Source organism: Chaetura pelagica, unplaced genomic scaffold (assembly GCF_000747805.2).
Source record: "Chaetura pelagica isolate M959 unplaced genomic scaffold, ChaPel_1.0 scaffold420, whole genome shotgun sequence".
NCBI classification, from domain to species: Eukaryota; Metazoa; Chordata; class Aves; order Apodiformes; family Apodidae; genus Chaetura; species Chaetura pelagica.
Genome location: NW_009951919.1, coordinates 1951380 through 1971624, shown reverse-complemented (window position 1 = coordinate 1971624; position 20245 = coordinate 1951380). Strand labels below are relative to the sequence as shown.

Below are 20245 nucleotides of genomic sequence, written 5' to 3'. Positions count from 1 at the left end.
AGAATTCTCAGTTATTAGCCCATTAACCACAGTGCTGTTCTAAGTTATCTTGATGGATGCTTGTGTAAACATAAAAGAAGAGAACACACCCAAGGATAGGAATTTAAAAAAATCTTTCAAGGAATATGCTTGGCACATTTTTTTCTTCAGCCTTCAGCCAGTCCTGGTCAGCACAGTCTCAGTTGGCACAAATGAGCACAGTTGCATTGTCTTCAGTAGGCCCAGATAAGTGAAGATCTGGCTTTTTTTGCCTTAAACTAGAGGTGCCCTTCCCCTGGTGCATCTTTTTCTGATGTCGAAGGGCTTATATTTTTACCAGTAAGTCACTTTTGTATCATAAAAGATGTAACTGGTAACTCCCCAAGCACAGGAGTAATGCAAAGTGCTCCTACCAGTACTCGTTAGTCAGCAAAAGCTGAGGGTGCAGGACCCATCTTTTGCATGGTTTTGCCCTCTTAAGATGCTGGTTGGGACTGAATAATGTTTAGAAAACCAGTTGCCCTTCTCTGTGTTCACCATCAAATGTCCTTATTTAAGTTCTTCCCAAACTTGTCACTCAGCTGCTGGATCAGCCTTGCCAGCTCCCCAGTAGCTTGGGACTTTTCCTCTAGGAGTTCATAGCGGAGACTAGAAATATCTTGCTTGATCTCTTTAAGCTCTCCTAAAAGGAAGAAAATACTCTTGTTAGCAATATTGAACCAAGCAATTAATCTCTATGCTTTTAAGACCTGAGAAAGCATTAATTCCAGTGTCCTTGGTCACGAATGTGTGCATGGCTCAATATGAAGTCAATTATGCACTTAATATTTGACTTATAAGCAGTAACCTACAGCAGTGGTACTGACAGCTATAGAACTATGTATGGAAGGTTCATTTATCTCAAGGTCTCTCCACATATTGATCTCTCCATACACAGGGCATTTGCAGGGGGGCAGCAGTGAAGAAGTGTTTGAAGGAGTTTCTTTTCCATCTGCACATAAACCCTGCATGACACCATGACCACACAAATCCACACCCAGTTCAAAAAAGTCCTTGGGGCAGACACGGGCAGCACAGTCAGGAACTGCTTTACTTAGACCCCAAGACAAGGGTAGGTGTTGGTAATGTCATGGGTGTCATAATGCAAGGAGAAGTAGAACTGTAGGGCAGAGCAGGATTATGTAAAGACAGATCCCATGAGATATGTGTTCCTTTAAAATTAAGGACCCAAAATTTCAAAGGCATAAAGGTGGTTCAAAGTCCCTGCCTTAATGCAGCACAAACACACTGTCTCTCCAGAGGACGTTGTCTGAGCTCATCCCCCTTGCTAGTCCTATCAACAGCAATAACCTCACGTGCTCTGCTCTGTGTCAATTAAAAAAATCCACTTGCCTTCATTAACCTCATCATTTTCTCGGTCAACCTGAGCCTTCAGCACGTACCTCTTGATCAGACGTTTCATTATTTTCTGCAAAGAGAACAGAAACACTTATCCTGACATCAGCTTGCCCACATTGCCCTCATTCTAGTCTCCTGATGAGCAATTCAAACACCTGATTTCACTGCAGATAAAACCTGGCTTCAGGGGATGCAAAGAGGATTTCTTATTGATTTCCCATTTATTTTACACCTTATATTATGAACTTGGAAGTGCAACAGTTGATTTACAGCCATGCCATGAGCCCACATTCCAGGCACTCTGGGGTAATCAGTGGGATGCACATGAGTGCAGAGTATTATCCCACAGACAGGAAGACAACACAGATGACCCAAGAGCAAGCTAAGGGGATCCAAAGCCTCCCTTTAGAATGCTGCTGTTCAATGTATCAATTAAAAAAAAACAACTTGACAGGAAGAAGTGATTAATTACTGATTTTATCAAACTCAATCTTGCTGATGAACTAAACATCTGACCTAAGCTGACCAGAAAGACTCTGTCTTGCGATTGGAGTTTAGGAGAGAAAATAAATTCAGTGAAGGACAGAGGAAAGAGGTGGAGGACTTGGTTTAAGTGAGAGAAGTTTCTTGGGAATTGGAAGATTTTAAGGAACATGCAGAGGGAAAAAGTAGAGCCATGTAGACTTATCAAATAGGAGGTGATTGTTAGTAAGGAACAGTGAATATGGAAATAGTAGAAGATGGCTATAGATATGAGCTTGCAATGTGATATTGGTCCAAAAATGCATAAGTTACATTTATCTAGAAGGAAAATAACTGGCAATCTTGATCTACAGACTGGATTCCACCTGAAGGCTGCAGTGTGGCTGTTCTTCACTGCAGAAAAGACACCCATCATTGGAAAAAAAAGCTCTCAGCTGGGATAAACATAAAAATGATCACTCTATCAGAGACAGTGATTTAGGTGCACTCTCTGCAAATGGAGGAGAGCTCAGTGAGCATCCAAGAACAGACACACTAATGTCTTTCACTGCCCAGATGGCCACTGCTATGGAAAAAGTCTTTCCCAGCATGGGCTTAATGTCTCTGCCTTGAATATCACTGAGAAGTGCTGCGAAGGGTGTAAAATATGAATGAATAAATCAGTACACCTGCTCTTGTTTCTTAATAGCCAAATACAGAGTATAGCAGAGCAAAAGGCATGTGAATATCAAAGAAGGATCCAGTCCTTTGTCTATGTCATGCAGTCATGGAATATGGGATGTCTAAGACTGTCCTTGTATCAAGGAGGCATCTGGCTAAGCAGGAGTCATTAAGGCAAGAGAGATGAGCCCCAGCGCACGTACGGTGTGTTGAAGGTGGCCAAGGTAGTCGAGTCCAGAGGGAGGTAGGGTTGTCACCTGAGAAAACATAAATGAAGTAATGTTTGGGGAAAGCAGGGAAATCCTGGATCCAAAAAGAATTTTTTTTTTTTTTTTCAAGACAGATGACAGAGGAAATTTAGACTAAACCAGGGAATCAGCACCCAGCAAATGCTCTTATTGCCTGGAAATATATGATACCAGAACAGCTATCTACTCCAGTTTCCACACAGTTTGTACTTTTGGTAGACACGACTGAAATGCTGTCCTATATTAACCAGTATGTGTGGTAGAACTCACAAGTTTAAGGCTGCCTAAACTGTCAAATATATGTTGTAGTCAGATTTACCTATAGAAACTAGATATTAAAAATGTGTTCACTTTTTAACAAGAGTCTACTTAGCCATTTACTAGATATTTCTGCCAGTAGCTCTAGGAAAGTAAATAATTTTTGCCTCAATATTGTATTGAGGCTTCCAAGCCTTGCTTCTCCCCTTCTGCCCAGTACTGTTCCTTGTACCTGTAATGAGTGAAATACCCTCTTGGCAAAATAATCCTGATTACTCAAGGAAATGCTGAACAAAGCTTACAGCCAGCCTTTTGGTAATGAATGCAAAACATGGACCAATTAAAATGTGTCTGATTTCTATGAAGTACTGTTCTGTCATTCTCTAAAAGTTAATTGAAATTTTTCAGGTCTTAGAGATCTCTTCTATTATGCAACACTCTGCTGAGTGTTGGTCTTAAAATGGTCTTAAGAGAATAGGTTTTAGGAATGGGTCAGGCATTTGTAAATTAGATGTTTGCACTGAATTAAATCTTGACTATGTATTTATTGGCACAGGCTTCAAGCTTAGCATTACACATCAGCTGTCTGAGCACCTTCTATACCTTCTAGTACAGAGGGAAATGAGAAGAAAACAACAGATTTGTGGCCAAGGTGCTGAAATTGGACTCATGAGATTTGGGGCTGAGTTTCTGGTTCAACTATGGGCTGCAGAAATGGGAGGAAATGGTTTGAACCTATGAAGGTTCCCTTCTCAAAATCAGACCCAAGTCAGCAGTGATCAGAGGGGACAGCTACTCACTGGGGCACCACATCTCAAACCTGGTGATCTCAGATACAAATATTATCAGTCAGGCAGTAGAAGAGCTTGACAATGAAGCAAGCAAAAGAACTTGCTCATTTCCTACCTCTTAGCTATTTTTGTCTCTCCAAACAGCAGATAAATATACCTCTGATCCTTTAAAGGTGCAATCTATTCCTTCTATTTTTCTCCTGACAAATCTTTTCCTGAGTTCTGTAGCTGAAGCTGTTATGTTTAGCATGACAGACTGCAGTGCTGACAGTGGGAAAAACTTGTGAGCTCAGCACAGCATTTCAGCAATGTTGCTTCTTAAAGTCTCAGCTCAAGAGGTTTGATAAAGGGTTTGTTTTGCCTGGACTAGTTTATTCCCAGATTATGGCAGCTGTGTGTTGACTTGTTCTCCCTACTTTTCAAATTATTGCACCTTTAGATTCTGTATATTCTTGCTATCCCTCGAGAGCACTGCCTGTGTGTAGTCCAAGTACACAGACTGCAGATACATCACTCAATAAATACCACTAAAGAAAACAATCCAGCAAGAAGCAACTGCTTCAAAGGCTTTCCCAGCTGTAGAAGGAAGCTTGCTGCCTAGATTATCAAACTGTTTGATCTTTATATTGAGCTAATCAAGACTATTGCACTGTCCTTACATTATTCAGGCAATTTCTTCCTGCAGCAACTGAAACTTTCTAAGACCATTTGAAGACAAACCTATTAGGAACATTATTGAATCAAAATAACAGGCAGTTACCCTTCTCTATCTATTTTTTCCCAGCTGCCTTTGGCTTTTTCAACCTTGGAACTAGGGGTCTAATTTACCACAATTAGGCAGCCTCATTAGAAATAATAGCTACAGGGGGAGAATGAGTCCAGTGGAGGTTGAGGCATCTTCCTCTTACCTGTAGGTCTGAGTGGAGAGGAAAATGCCAGAAACTCTGAAATGCCATTTTTGAGTGGGACACAATAATCTCTGCCTTTGATGGTATCAGCACAACTAACTCCAGATGCCAGTGTGAAAACATCCCATTTGTCACTAGATTTTTTTAGACACTCCTACTACCCTGGCACAAAAGTCTGAATAACATTTAAAACAAGAAGAAATTGATGACTGTTCTGCTGTACAGCCTAGGAGCCCACTGTGCTGGATGCTGTACCAACATAAGCCAAATCACTTCCAGAATTGTCATTTCACATTTTATCCAAGTTAACTATTAGTTTGTTCAGCTCTCTCTGATGTCTGTTCCTTCAGCCATATCACACCCTTTCTGATTCCTTTTTACCTGACGTTACTTCACGTACGTTACTACCCATTTGCACAAGAAATTATACACCTGCTGAGACAGACAGTTGAGTTAGTTGCTGGGTTGGCTGGGCTGCCCCAGGGATTTTTGAACCATACCACATTGCAGGTTAAGCTGGGAAGGACCAGTCACTGCCAGAGAAAGCACATGCAGATGTTGATGGAAAGGCTGGGGAGATGATGGGTGTCATGACAAATGAAATGCTGTCAAGGCAAGACTGGAGAATAAAGGCTTGAATATTTCTTGTATTTAACTCAACGCCCTTGAGTGGAATTAATTAGCATGACAAACACTGACACCATGTGTGCTTCCATGGCTGACAGGCAGCATTTGCCTCTCAAGTGCCCCAGCCCCAGCCTGGCACATCACAGGATGGCATCGACTGGAAGGAACAAAACACAACCCTTGCAGGGAAGAGCTGTTCCCTGACACATCTCCTCCCTGGCTCCTGCTTTCATGCTGTGATTACCTGGTATCTCGTGGGCTTGTTATATGCATTCTTCCCAGAAAAAAATTCTGTATTTCGAGTGTTAGTGTGAAAACGAACTTTCTGAAATTAGAAAACATCATGATACAATTAAAACAACGACAGCTTCTCATGCCCAGACAGCCCCAAACTAAACAGAGCTTTGTTGAAAACAGTAGGAAATTGTTCATTGTAGGAGTAGAATAAAATCCAGGATATTAAGGCCTAAAAGGTAAACTTCTGAAAGGCAGAAAAGGGTCAAAACCCACAAATGACTGGGAATAATTAAATTCTAAATTGTCTAGAATAAAAATGGTATTGCCATAAAGTTTTAGGCAAGATGGTGTTAAAAAAACACAAAATACACTATAAAGGTATGTACTAGGAATGCTTCATCCTGGGGCTGCTCTGCACAGAGTTGCAGGTAATTCCCACAGACAGTATCACTTTCTCTAATTTATCTAGCATTTCCCATGGGAGAGCAAAGATAATTGTGTCTTGGGAAGGGTCTGGGTGCCAGACATATTCCTGCATCTCTCCTGCTTTGTCATGCAGGCTCCTACTAGTGCTGAGGAAATTGTGCTGCTGTGTAGCAGCAGTTGGGAAAGTGAAAGTGAAGATAAAACATACCCGTTGTTTGGAATTCAGCATCCCCATCTCAAGATCATTTTCACAGGTTTTGGCCTTAGATTTGCAGAGTTTTATGAGGCACATTTTTATTCTCAGTATGAGATAATAAAATGATTTAGGGCTTGGCACTAGATTAAAGGGAGCAGGTAAAGTCCTTCCTTCATCAAAGTAGGAGAGCCAGAGCTTGGCACGTGCAAACTTCCACTCCACATCTGCATCTTCCTGAGGAAGAGAAAAACAAAACCAAAAAAAGAGAAAACCCCCCAAATGCATAATCAGTAAATAGGAAGGAATTAGCAATGACAAGGACAAACATACAGGCAGGGTTTAACTAGAATCAGATTCTGCTTGTCAAACCAAGACCCCCGCACACTGTGTGTCTTTGTAGGCTTCTCTGTGGTAATCTGAAAAGATTAATCTGAAAATATGAGCAAAGCAATGGATAAAGAGAGTGTAAAATTCCTCCAAATACTAGATTGTTTCATATTTCCTTGGATTTCAAAAGGGTTGTCTCTCAGCAACAATCTAGTGCTTGTACTAATCTGATTAATGAATATGTCAGAACATATAGGAAGTCATGGAAAGCAAAAGAAACTTTTAAGTGCAAAACAACAAAGATTGTCTCTGATTAACTGCAATGCTATCTAACTGCTAGGGAACTCTTCCCACTGCATTGGCCAGTCATCCCCCAGAAAAGAGGCTAGGTCACTGATTTCTTCTATCATTAGCTGATCCTGCCTGCATTCACCATCACCTACCTCTAGATCAACATGCCTTAATTCTCTCACTATTCACCTCCTGCCACTGTTGAAGATGAAGGAAAAGCCCATCACTCAGTGTCTGTGCATCTCCTTGAGCTGTCCAGGTAGGACACTTCCAAGCAACAAGGGCAAGGTGAGCACATATTTTATGGATCTCCTTGGCATTTCCATAGGAGGGTGGTCAGGGCCACCTGTCATGACCATTTATCAGGCAAAAGGAAGGATGAGATACAGCTGCTCTACAGCTGTTTTCATTGTGGTTTTTCTGGAGGCCAGTATCAGTGTGGGTCTGCCAACACCCTAAACTCAGGTACATCTGTGTTCTGATGAAATTAATCACCTCTGATTACCCTGTAGCTACGTCCTATACCCTGTCAAAACCCAGCATCAAACAACAGAGATTAACTCTGTCACAGGTGCAGCTATTGCTTTGCTTGCTGGTAGGTACAAGTAGTAACTTTACCAAAGTTTTGAGAACTTCTACACAATCAACAAGGATGATAGAGTGTTTTTCCAGGAAAATGGTCATCACAGTGTTTAGACTAGGAAGTTAATATTGGTCACCTACTCAGATATTTTTAGAAACTGTCAAGCGCATCTCTAATTACTACAATAAATTAGAAAATGCAGTGAGAGGCTGAGACCCCCAGAAGTAAATCTTGTTTCAGTAGAAAATGATTGATCTTGAGTGATTTGAAACCTTTAGGGAAATGACTCTGCATGGAGGAAAGCTTCTGGGGCAAAGACCATGAGTTCTCTCTGACATTTCAACTCAGCTCCAGGATGCAGAACATAGAGCTCTATTTGCACGACACGGACAAATCAGACATTACAGTGAGAAAGTATTTTGAGCTCTGGCCTTTTGCAATGTCAGGTTCTGCAGGGAGATTAGAACAAATAATTAAGAGAAAGACAACTGCAAAAGCTTGACATTTAACAAATCAGAAGCAAGAGGTGACTCAGCATTAACATTATCCAAATATTTCTTTTCCCTGCTTTATTTGCAACAGCAGGGAATTGTTTATGTCCAAAGCATTTACTAAATCTAGTTTCCTAACAGCCATCCTACTGAGCAAGGCTGGGTCAATCCTGCAGATGGCTTTCTGCAGAAACCTGTTCATATTCCTTAAGGCCTGTGTTCACATTCTTTAAAAGTTGCTTTTTGCCTATGCAGTTATGTTTTGCAGACCTAAACACTCTTCAAAAAAAGATCTGTCTCGATGTTTTATGCCTGGTATTTGGAAAATATGGAATTTTTAAATAAAGCCATGTAACTCCAGACAGAGATATATGGGCTTGACTGTTTAAACAGTAGAGAACTGGGCAAAAAGCCAGGTGAAATATCACTCTTTCATAAGCAAACAATGCAGCTGAGGCAACACACATGGATAAATTATCCTAAACAACAGAGGAAGCAAAAAATATCACAAACCGGTCTCATGAAATGCATGAAAATGAAATCAGGTTTACTCCCAGACAGGCAATAAAAACAAGGAAACTGAAGTTGTTCTAGAAATCATCCATTGCTAGTGATGAATTAAATCATAATCTGACGACAGACACAGCCTTAACTTGTACACAGTGTAAGACCTACTTTCCAACAGCACTCTTGCATCGCTCATGGAATAAGTTACAGCTTCCTTTTTTTAAACATTTTCATTATCAGTGATAATTAAAGACATTGAGTTTGCAATCTAATTTTTTATCTTACCTCAATTTCCTGATAGGAGTTGTTGATCATGGCTATTAGCATATTAAGCAGCACCACCACCATAGTCACATTATATACTCCATAGAGTACATATCCAATATTCTCAATGAATTTATGATCATACTTCAGCACCACAGATATCACTTCAGATAAGCCAAATATTGACCAGAATAAGGTTTTAAAACTTTCTTCTACCCTAAAAAATAAAACAAATCATCACTTTGTAAAGATGACACCAAGTCAGACAGGACTGTTAGTAATAAAAGTAGCAATCTACTAATATAAAGATGATGCCCTGGCTCAGTCATAGCAAGTCATTGTCCATCACCCAGGGATGTCCCAAATCATATTTCCTGATTATTGATAAAGTAATACAATTTTGGATAAATATTTTAAAGTTAGTGTCCCCTTATTTGCTCCATCTGTTCTTCTCAGGTGGATTATTTGCTGCTTGGATTTTATGTCCCTATTAAGAACTTCTTCCTGGGCAAATTGCAGTTTGAAACTTCTTGGGTAGGGGTTCTTACTTCTACTCACTCTTTTCTCATTCAGGGAAGACAGGCAGAAATTATCTGGGAAAGGGAAGAAGGGACTTAATTTGACCTTCTTATGTGCAGTTTTCAAGGCAGAAGATAAATATTCCTTTTTACCCAGGAGAAGTGACTGGAAGGTTCTGATTTGTGACATTAATATAAAGAGCACAGACTACAAATATAGCCAGACCATAGTTGGATTTTCTTCCTATCCTACTTTAGGACTGCAAAAAAATTTGATGCACCCAAGCATGTGCAGCCAAAATTTGGAATTAAGGAGTGGTAGAAGACATTACAGAGAAGTATTTTCATGTGATTATTACCCTTGCTTGAAAGGAGAAAGAAATCAGAGAAAAATAAAATGGTTGAAAGATAGGAAAGAAAAGAAGGGAATAAGCCAATGACACAGGGATGTGGGGTTGGAAAGGATGTGGCTGGACTGGCAGGGCAGAAGGAAGGTCTGGGTCAGAGGAGTCAAAGCCTCAACAAACAGAAGGGGAGAAGTCATGGCTGAAAAGAAAGGAGGAAGAAAGGTGCTGATAGATTCTGAAAACTGTTTGCTTAATTTTTAATTTAGGAGCAATTTTGCCTTCACTGAACAATCCTTAGCATGCTAACAGTAAACTGCCCCAACTGTCTTCATGCCTGCCAGAAAGAAAATGCCTTCTAAGAAAGCAATGTCATTGACAAATTACTTTGATAAAAGTTTTTTACTAGGGTGGTGGCCTTAGCCTGCTAAATCTATTCAGAAAAACAGATTATAAACACAAACGACCACATATCCTATGGGAAAAACCAGCTTTACATCAACTCCAGTATCAATTACACCATGCCTAGAAGCAAAATAAATTAATTTCAACCATTCAAAAGGCTAGTGCAGACCATTAAGCAATTCCTTTCTGCCACAGCACACTGGTGTTTATCTCCCATCACAATTTATGGTATTCCATATTCCCTTTACAAATAGTAGTAGGGCTGTAGTAAATAGTTAGGTAACATTCTCAGCCACCACAACTGCATTGCCTTGTGGGATGTGCTATGACTGTGATACCAACAAGTGCCACCACTTTTCCACTTGCTGGATGTTTTCCTTCCCATAACACTCTGCTCCTGCCTCCTGCCCTCATCTGTAGTGACGGGCAGCTGGCATCAATGTGCCACATACTCTGCACTTTCATGGTAGTAACCTGATCAGTGCTTATTCTAGTAAATGTTGTTCTTTCCAGTTAAAGATCACATATAACACCAAAAAATTCTGGCTTTGAAACCTGCCACCTAAACCTCTTATCAAACTAATGAAACCATGACCCTCAGCCTTGATCCCAGCTGCACCCTGCTATTAACCTTCCTTTTTTAATTTAGAAAGTATCCCTTGGTTTTCCACCCTGCAGGTAGATTTTAATGCAACGTGTCAACTCTGCTCCTTTTCCACAGCTCAAGCATTAACCTTTGCTCTGGAGCGGTGCCAGAGGCACCTTGAAAAGTTAATGAAGGTGCTGTTGAGTGGCCCTGCCTACCCTGAGCACTGCAGGGGAGGCAGGTGAGGGCCAGGGCACCAGGATCCACCACAAATGCCCATAGTTCTTTCTCCCCGTGTCAGGTAAGGGACCGGTGTCCATGGTGGTGGGACTGGGAAGGTGGTGTGAGAGGTGGACCTGACCTGTAGAACCCTGAAATGGTGCTCAGCTATTGCCCCAGGCAGGGACACGCCTCCCTCTTGTAGAGGAAGCCTTTCTAAGGAGACCTTGTGCTAGTCTGTCCCTACCAGCCTGGATGGCTCTTTCTCCCTTTTCCATTACTGCCAAACTGCACGAGATTTGGCACAGGTCACAGGGAACATCAGGTGTTTCTTTTATTTTTATTTTTATTTTATTTTTTTCTTTTCTTTTCTTTATTTCCAGACTGTCTCACTAAAACACAAAGTGAGGACATTTGGAGCCAAGTTCTCAAACATTCCAGGGTGCTGATGCCATCTCATCATTGCCAGCTAAGCAATTTACCCCCTTCCTGCAAGGTCAGCAGGTGTTTTATCCTCCTCAAAGGCAGATGAAAGAAAGAATGGAGGAAAGGCAGGAGTCCTGCCCAGAATGACAGCTCCTGGCAGCAGGAGGATCTGGCTGTGGCAGATTGACTGATGGTCTGTGTGGAGATGAGTACCTGCTGTACTCTGCTGTGGTAGAGCCAACTGTTGCAGTGCAGAGAGAGCAGAGATATTTTTTGGTGTGTGTTTCAATACACATAGTCTTGTTAAACAAAGATTTTTAGACCAAGGAAGAAAATAGGCCATTGGCAATCATCTAGTTGCAGATGTTCCTTGCTTTTGTAATCTGCACTGGGCTGTTCATCTACAAAGATCACAGAAAGGCTATGATTTCATGTCAGCCTTGTATCTGCCTCTTTAAGAAATCTTAAGACATCCTTTCAAGGGAGTTATTTCCTTTAATTGACTGGCTGAGATGTAGCACTGCAAAATAGCAATGCAGTCAATATAATTTTTAAAAAAATTAAGAAGTGATATTTTGACAAAGCAAAACGAGAAGCAAAAAAGTCTTGAAGCAACATTGGCACTGAGCAGTGAGTCACATTTCCCTTTGGGGAGAGGGAGACAGAAAACCTGGTTGGAGCCTTGAGCCTGATTTGTGATGCAGGAAGTGGGATGAAGGCAATCAGTCCTGCCTCCATTTTGAGTTTGTTTGCATAGCATGTTCTTAATTACAGGCTGTTTGCAGAGCTGTGTTCTGTACACAGCACATAATAAACAGATAAACATAGCTGGGGTTGGTAGCAGCTGTGGTGGAAATGGTCTGCTTCTCAGTGTTGAAGAACTTTCAAAAAGTTTGGACGTGTAGAGTGGATAGTTAAATAATCTCTGTATTTAACTGTGGGCAGTGAAGTCCACAGGATTTTATTCCCTCTGCACCCAGAACATTAAAATAGAAGAAGTGACAGAAACTTTGGATGATAACTCAGTTCAAAGGCCCTGAGGGTGTTACGTGTTTGCTCTGTAGATGGCAACAAAAGCTACAGAAAGCGTGTGATTTCAAAAGTGCAGTAGCAAGGGAAGGTGAAAGCTGAGTTCCACCAAACATTCACTGATCATCATCATTAGAACTAAGCAAGCAGTTCCCTCTGGGTCATATCTGGACAAATGTACACTCCTCTTTCTGCCTACATACTGTCCTGGGAAACTCTAGTTTTCTTAAATGTGCAATTCCAAGTTACTTCAGAGAGTAGCTGCTTGTCCAAGGTTTCTCACTGGGGCTATCCAGGGAGCTGCCAATTCAACACCCTTTGGAACCAACCACAGCCAATTAACACATAAATCCAATGGGTCTGTTCCTGTCATGACAAGCCAAGTGACCTCCAAGAACTAGATCCCACAGTGGAATAGTCACATTTCTGGATATAAAGAGGAGGATTTTCAGGATGTTAATCTGTTCTCTTTGTTTCATGTGATAAAAAGACTTATTTCCACTCATCACCATTTGACACCCCTGTGTGTTTAAATAACCAGAAGAAAGTCTGTTTTAAATCTCTTTCAAATTCTTAAAAGGAAAATTTATGCCCATGGAAAATTTGCTTCAAGTAAACAAGAAATCCCCACAGGATTAGTAGTCACCAGGCTGAAGTTAAGGAGGAAGATGCCTCTTGACAAGACTCCCTAATCCAAACATCCCTCGGGCATTTAAACAATCATTACTCCAGTGAGCAGTTATCATTTTAGTCAATGTTTGCTCATTATTCCCATCAAAAGATAGTAACTGCTGGAAGATCCACTTAGGTAATGAGTGCTAATGAGGGAGTCATTGCATCAGAGACTGGAATCTGTCAGTGCTCCTGATATTTGCCTGGGGGATACCAGAACTGAAGGTTTCTGTGCCACCAGGAAATCAGGGAAGATATCGACTCAACTTCTCATTAACTCCTGTGCTTCAAGGGCACCTCCTCTTCAAATAAGAAGCAAGTTGCATCCCAGACACTCAATTTTCTTCTACATTACTAAGAAAAACAGATAAATGTAATTGCATCTAGCCTCATAAATCCTTCCATTAAAACGTATCCTGAGGTTACAGGAGAAGTCCAGAAGGCAGATTTGGCTCAATTAGAGAAAGCAAACATTAAGTTAGAAGGTCCGTGTTGCACAAGAAAGTGGTATGATAGAACTGGCTCCTGGGCATTTGGAAGGAAACAGCCACTGTGAGGACAACAAAGATACTGAAAAGGTCATTTCTCCTAGAGGAGCTACAAGCTAAGCCCGCAGTTTGGCACGTGACATGTTAGAGAAATGACACATCAAATGCCAGCTGCAGTCTGCTCTGCCTCTGGGAAACACCGTGGGCTCAAGCGCTGCAAGGGTGCCATAGCTGCCTGGAAGTCCCATCACAGCAAGGGGAGAACATCATGCCAAGCTTTCTTGTTTCTTCACAGATGTGTGGGAAAGAAGGTCCCCACCAGGTGCCTAAGGCAACTCACGCAAGTTTTGTGAGACATGAAGTTGACTGCCATGGTGTGATGATGCTGGTGTCACGTGGCAGTGCAAAGAAAGAGGCTTTCCTGGGGCTGCATGGGTTATGTCCCTAAGATGCAGGAGGGCACTGGGCTTTCCCCTGCTCTAAAAGCTCCTTCTGGGCCTCAGCTGTTCCCCACAGGGGAGCATCCTGACTAGCAGCTGTCTCTGCAGATGTGCACCTGATAATCGCCGCCGTCCTAATCCTGACCTCACATCAACAAAATCCTCCCTTATTTAACATTCATTTCAGATTGCAGTTTTAAGAACAACAGTCTAACATCATCTCCACTGCTTCTCTTACCCATTAAACTGAGGATCTCAGAAAACATTTTCCTCGTCTGTTATTTTGATTTCCAGAAATAATTGTTTCTGAATTCAATATCTCCCTGCACTCAGGCCTTGTACTGGTAGCCATGGTTGGAGGCTGTAGCACAAGTTTCTCTGGAAAAGCCTGAATGTGACTTCCCCACATAGCTGGGGTAGAAACTACCTTGGAGCAGCAATGGAACAGCATGGATTGAGCCCTGCAAGAGCAGCTGCTCTTCCATAGGTACTCACGTCGTAAAGGCGGGGTTGTACTTTGCACCAAGGTAGTAAGAGTAAAGGTTGAACATTCCAATCATGAAGGCCAGGAACACCATGATGAAGATGACCATGAACTTGAAGATATCCTTCACAGTCCTCCCCAGAGAGATCTGCAGGGGGCCGAAGCTTTCGTTGGCTGGAAGAATGTAAGCAATGCGGGAGAAGCTGAGTACCACAGCTATTGCATACAGTCCTTCTGAAATGATCTGGGGATCCGAGGGGAGCCACTTGTTCCTGGCTAAAACAATACACGTACATTAGGTATTAGTAATGGAAAGTGGTAGGTGGAAGTTATGATGATAAATGACCCCTTTCCATGACTGGATCTTGGGTTTTGGCCTGAAGTTAAAGGGAAAAAATAAAATAAAAAGGTTTGGAACAACCAGTCATAAAATAATGGAATCATAGAATGGTTTGGGTTAGGAGGGACAATCTAGTTCAAATTCTCCTGTATGGGCAGGGACACCTCCCACTAGACCAGGTTGCTCAAAGTCCTGTCCAACCTGTCCTTGAGCATTTCCAGGGAGGGGGAATCCACAACTTTCCTGGGCAACCTGTTCTGGCCACTAAAGTCCTCAGTGTGCTGTACTCATACGGGTGAGAAGAAGTGTCTTTTTCACTTAGTAAAGATGAGAAATGAGCAAGTTACTGCAATTTACCTAAGTCACACAGCAAATAAAAAAGCATGGATTTAAAAAATAAATAAATAAATTTCCCATTTCTTAGCTGAACATTGACTGTGCTGTGCCCTTTCCAGCTGAAGCTCTTGAGATGGAGAACCAAACTCACAACACCGTGGAGTTTAGCATCAATATTTGGAAAGGAAACATTAGGGAGACTGGGATCTCAACTTTTATCATTAGATAGCAGCTGTCTCTGCAGATGTGCACCTGATAATCGCCGCCGTCCTAATCCTGACCTCACATCAACAAAATCCTCCCTTATTTAACATTCATTTCAGATTGCAGTTTTAAGAACAACAGTCTAACATCATCTCCACTGCTTCTCTTACCCATTAAACTGAGGATCTCAGAAAACATTTTCCTCGTCTGTTATTTTGATTTCCAGAAATAATTGTTTCTGAATTCAATATCTCCCTGCACTCAGGCCTTGTACTGGTAGCCATGGTTGGAGGCTGTAGCACAAGTTTCTCTGGAAAAGCCTGAATGTGACTTCCCCACATAGCTGGGGTAGAAACTACCTTGGAGCAGCAATGGAACAGCATGGATTGAGCCCTGCAAGAGCAGCTGCTCTTCCATAGGTACTCACGTCGTAAAGGCGGGGTTGTACTTTGCACCAAGGTAGTAAGAGTAAAGGTTGAACATTCCAATCATGAAGGCCAGGAACACCATGATGAAGATGACCATGAACTTGAAGATATCCTTCACAGTCCTCCCCAGACTGATCTGCAGGGGGCCGAAGCTTTCGTTGGCTGGAAGAATGTAAGCAATGCGGGAGAAGCTGAGTACCACAGCTATTGCATACAGTCCTTCTGAAATGATCTGGGGATCCGAGGGGAGCCACTTGTTCCTGGCTAAAACAATACACGTACATTAGGTATTAGTAATGGAAAGTGGTAGGTGGAAGTTATGATGATAAATGACCCCTTTCCATGACTGGATCTTGGGTTTTGGCCTGAAGTTAAAGGGAAAAAATAAAATAAAAAGGTTTGGAACAACCAGTCATAAAATAATGGAATCATAGAATGGTTTGGGTTAGGAGGGACAATCTAGTTCAAATTCTCCTGTATGGGCAGGGACACCTCCCACTAGACCAGGTTGCTCAAAGTCCTGTCCAACCTGTCCTTGAGCATTTCCAGGGAGGGGGAATCCACAACTTTCCTGGGCAACCTGTTCTGGCCACTAAAGTCCTCAGTGTGCTGTACTCATACGGGTGAGAAGAAGTGTCTTTTTCACTTAGTAAAGATGAGAAATGAGCAAGTTACTGCAATTTACCTAAGTCACACAGCAAATAAAAAAGCATGGATTTAAAAAATAAATAAATAAATTTCCCATTTCTTAGCTGAACATTGACTGTGCTGTGCCCTTTCCAGCTGAAGCTCTTGAGATGGAGAACCAAACTCACAACACCGTGGAGTTTAGCATCAATATTTGGAAAGGAAACATTAGGGAGACTGGGATCTCAACTTTTATCATTAGATGAGAAAGTTAGAATTTCCTTGGATAAAGCAGATAAAACCACTGACTTTGTAATTTTTATGTTATCTTTAAATTAAAACCAGTTCTTGCAGTCTAGTCAGTCTAATATTTTTACTGGAAACTCTTCCTATTGATGCCAGATACACAGAATTTGTTAATCTATTAAAAATGTAAATATATATATTTATATCTATATATCTATCTTGTAAGCATCCTTACATCAACTGAGCATCTTGAGGAAAAGTTTGTGACTCAGAGCTAAAACATGTGACATCATTAAGGACACAACAGCAAACTTAAGCATTAATTGCAGTAATCTGAACCAACAGAAAGCAACAGATGGAGGAATTTGCAAGATTTGGTTGTGATGATCTGTTCTCTATCATTTGAGATGAAGTTTCCTGCCCCAGGCCTTCCTCTCCAGCACATGCACATCACTAGAGTACCCACCTTACAACCTTGGGGAGCAAATGGTGTTCTTTTGTGCCCAGTTCTCTAGCTCCTGGAGCCCCTCTGTGAGCAAAAATCCACATGGATTTGGCTCAGGGTTCCATCTAAATCTTGCAGAGGCATGAAATGAATCCAAGCCCCACGCTTTGGGGCAAAGCTCAATTGATTTTTGAATAGAAAAACCATTTCAGCCATCAAAAATGATGTTGTCAAGGCTACACCACTGCTTACATCTCCAAATGTTAGCATTTACAGATGACACAGGGTCTCCAGAATAAAGGAGCAGCACCTTATGGGAGTAATTTGTGTTTGCATTTCATATAGACAAATGCTGGCTGTAGCAGGGATGTAGAGTGCACCAACAGTTAGAAATGCAGCTCCAGATCCTATGTTTGTTCACACATCTCTCTCCTTTCATATTTGGAAAACCAAGCAGGTTAATTAACCTGTAATTGAAGTTATATATTGCTCACTCCCAGGTCCTGGTTATTTGTTGCTCAGGCTATTTTGTCAGGCTGTGCTGGACCTGAATGCAGCCTTAGCACAAGACCAGAGAATGAATGAGGCTCAGATCTCAACTCCTTTCCTCCTGTTTAGGAAGATGGCTGGAATGGGTAGATCTGACAGGAATAACATAGTTCAATTAGGAAAAAAACCCCACATCAATATCACACATAAAAAGCTGCTTTCAGCACTGCCACCCATTAGCCTAAAAAGATCAGGAAACATTAAATAGCAAAAAGCATCTTACCATAAGTAAAATAAGCAACCTCAGGAGGAAGGGTGACATTATTGAGGTCATCGTCTTGAACGTACTGGTCGACATACTGTTGTGCTTCAGTGGCTTTGAGAAAAGCCATGAACCTGGCAGTGAATGATGCCACGAAGATGGACAGCATTCCAAAGTCCAGCAGGTTCCAGAGATGCACCACGTATTCCCGTGGACCCTCTTCCCAAATCTCCTTGCACTCTGACCATATCATGCCTGTGGAAAGACCAGAGCACATTTAACTGGCAAACACAGAAGGCGCTTTTGATGTTCAGACAGACCCCTTTCATGGCTAACATGGCCAAATAAAGCAAGTAACTCTTCAATTAAACTGCATCTCTTGAGAATAGTTTGTGTCATTTTTCTTAAAAAATTACTAAAACTTTTAAGCTTTTATGTGCTTTTGTGCACAGGAGGTAGAAATTTCAGAATTTCACTGAGTCAATGGTAAAGCAGATTTCTGGTGATGTCAGAGAAAGGGCAGGTCATAAATACTGCAGGCTTTTGAAAATCCTACTGCTGATGTGTTTGGAAAAGATGTAGATTTCCTCTCTTGTCTCCAAAATCTCCTTGCTAAGCTGTGCCACTGAAGATGGCATTGCTTGCTTTGCTAAGGTTCTTCTTCTACCCTAAAATGGTGGGTGGGTCTCTTTTGATTGTGCAAACAGATGTTTGAGAGAGAAAATCTGACCTAGGAGTAAACACAGGATGAGATTAATACAGATTAGAGGCAAGGTAGAACAGAAACTCTGCCCTTGCAGTGTTTTTCATAGAGTTTTATATATTAAATAATAATGAGTTTCCATACACTGAAGTCTGATCTGCTATGCTGGAAATATTAGCCTGAATTTAGAATATTTCTGACAACAGACTTAGAGAGAAACATAAATGCAAGTCCCAGAAAACTGAAACATTTTGACATCCATGCTCTGCTGGGGAGGACAGGTGATTCCAATGGGCAAACTGGAGCCAAGAGCTCTGGTCAAAGTGACCAATCACAGCAGGACTCCAGGGTCAAAATTTTGTTTCTGAATAAAGTATTGGCATATTTAACCCACTGCTAATATTTCCTGCACTCTCCCCAATCCTGTTTCCATAGCAGCAGCAAAATTCCTGTTAAATCAAGCAGGGGCAGCACCTGCAAATTTCCATGTGGTTTCCTGCAACCTTGTCCTTTTGTGAACTCTTATCCACCCTCTTTTTTTGGAATGTCTCATGGTGTGGCATGTAAATGCATTTACTGGGCTACTTCAGAGACTCCTGGAGGCACATGGTATCCCAGGAGGCACAGTGGAAGGCTGAGTTACAGGGAAGGAAACAAATCAGTGTGAATTTAGCTGGAGGGATGAGGAACTGCTGCTGCCAGCCCTTGTGCATGGAGAAGGATTTGGGAGAAAAGGGAAAGCTAAACTACTCATAACCATGGTATCCAACGCACTGCTTGCTTGTGACCTCCATAGCTCTGGAATCTCCAGGCAGGTCCTTGGACCCTCAGAAAGTTTATGCCCTCTATAAATCTTTCTTGGGAGAGAGCCTGAGGTCTGCAGAGTGCTGAGCAGAGCCAGAGGGAGGACAGAGGAGCCTTCCAGCTCTTCTCCTTATTTCCAAAGGTGCTTGGCTGAGTAAAACCAGGAACTTCATCTTAACCCAACATTCATCGTGAGTCAGATTTAATAATAAATAGTCTAAGGGAGCAGGTGGAAGAATTGGTTTCTCAGGAACTGCCTTGGAGCAAGGATGAAATATTAAAGAAACATTTCTAGATAAAAAAAGCTATCCTAGAAGTGACAGGCACCAGACATTAGCCCTACACATTACTCATGTGTGTTGTAAAAAGCCACTAAAGCATTTCAGGAAATATCACACACATGGTTACACTGCCAACCAGAGCACTTACTCACTGACACCCAGAAATGTCTTTTCTGGTTTAAATATTAACTCTCCCATCCAACTTTATTTCTAATCTTGGTCACTTAATATACCTTAGTCACAGATTAATGAAACAAGGAATGTCTAAAACTGACTAGACTGACTAAAATTAGAATCACTCTGTGAAAGTATCACACCATTAGTCTGTAATTGACATAATTTTAACCAACTTTGTGGCAATCATTTTTTTATCCATACATATGGAATAATGTCTATTCAGGATAAGTAGAAAAGGTGCAGTAATTATTTGGTCAGTGCTGCTGGATAATTGTATATCCATTGTGAGAGAGCAATTAGAAGCTTCTCCTTAAGTAAAAATATTGAGAAAAGGCAGCTAAAATTCAGGGGATGGGATGTCAGATGGTCTGTAAGAAGAGAAATAAGGGAAGGAAACTAGGCAGAAGAGATTTGCCAGGATGTCACTGCCTTTCAGGATAATGTTTCTGAGGCCCCCGATGGCTCTGGGAGAGACCATTTCCCTGAGTTTGATGCACAGAGAGGTGGGATATGAGTAGCTTCTCTTTCCCAGCTTCTGTGGGTCCCTCATTCCTGTTCTCCCACAGCAGATAACCAGAAAGGTCACCTTGATGGGCATTTCTGGTTTCAGTAGGGAAA

The 20245-nt window shown here is 41.6% G+C and overlaps 1 protein-coding gene across 1 annotated transcript in view; it reads right to left on the bottom strand.

Moving 5' to 3' along the window:
- Positions 1-518: 518 nt before the first annotated feature.
- The window catches only part of TRPC7 (transient receptor potential cation channel, subfamily C, member 7), a 57898-nt gene continuing 38171 nt past the window's right edge, over positions 519-20245 (bottom strand). Inside the window, exons 5-11 of the mRNA XM_009995324.1 lie at positions 17684-17917; positions 15593-15857; positions 8696-8891; positions 6224-6445; positions 5597-5677; positions 1372-1447; positions 519-661 (exon numbers count right to left, since the gene is read on the bottom strand). Coding sequence (XP_009993626.1) covers positions 519-661; positions 1372-1447; positions 5597-5677; positions 6224-6445; positions 8696-8891; positions 15593-15857; positions 17684-17917 — 1217 coding nt within the window. The remainder of the gene's footprint in view (positions 662-1371; positions 1448-5596; positions 5678-6223; positions 6446-8695; positions 8892-15592; positions 15858-17683; positions 17918-20245) is intronic.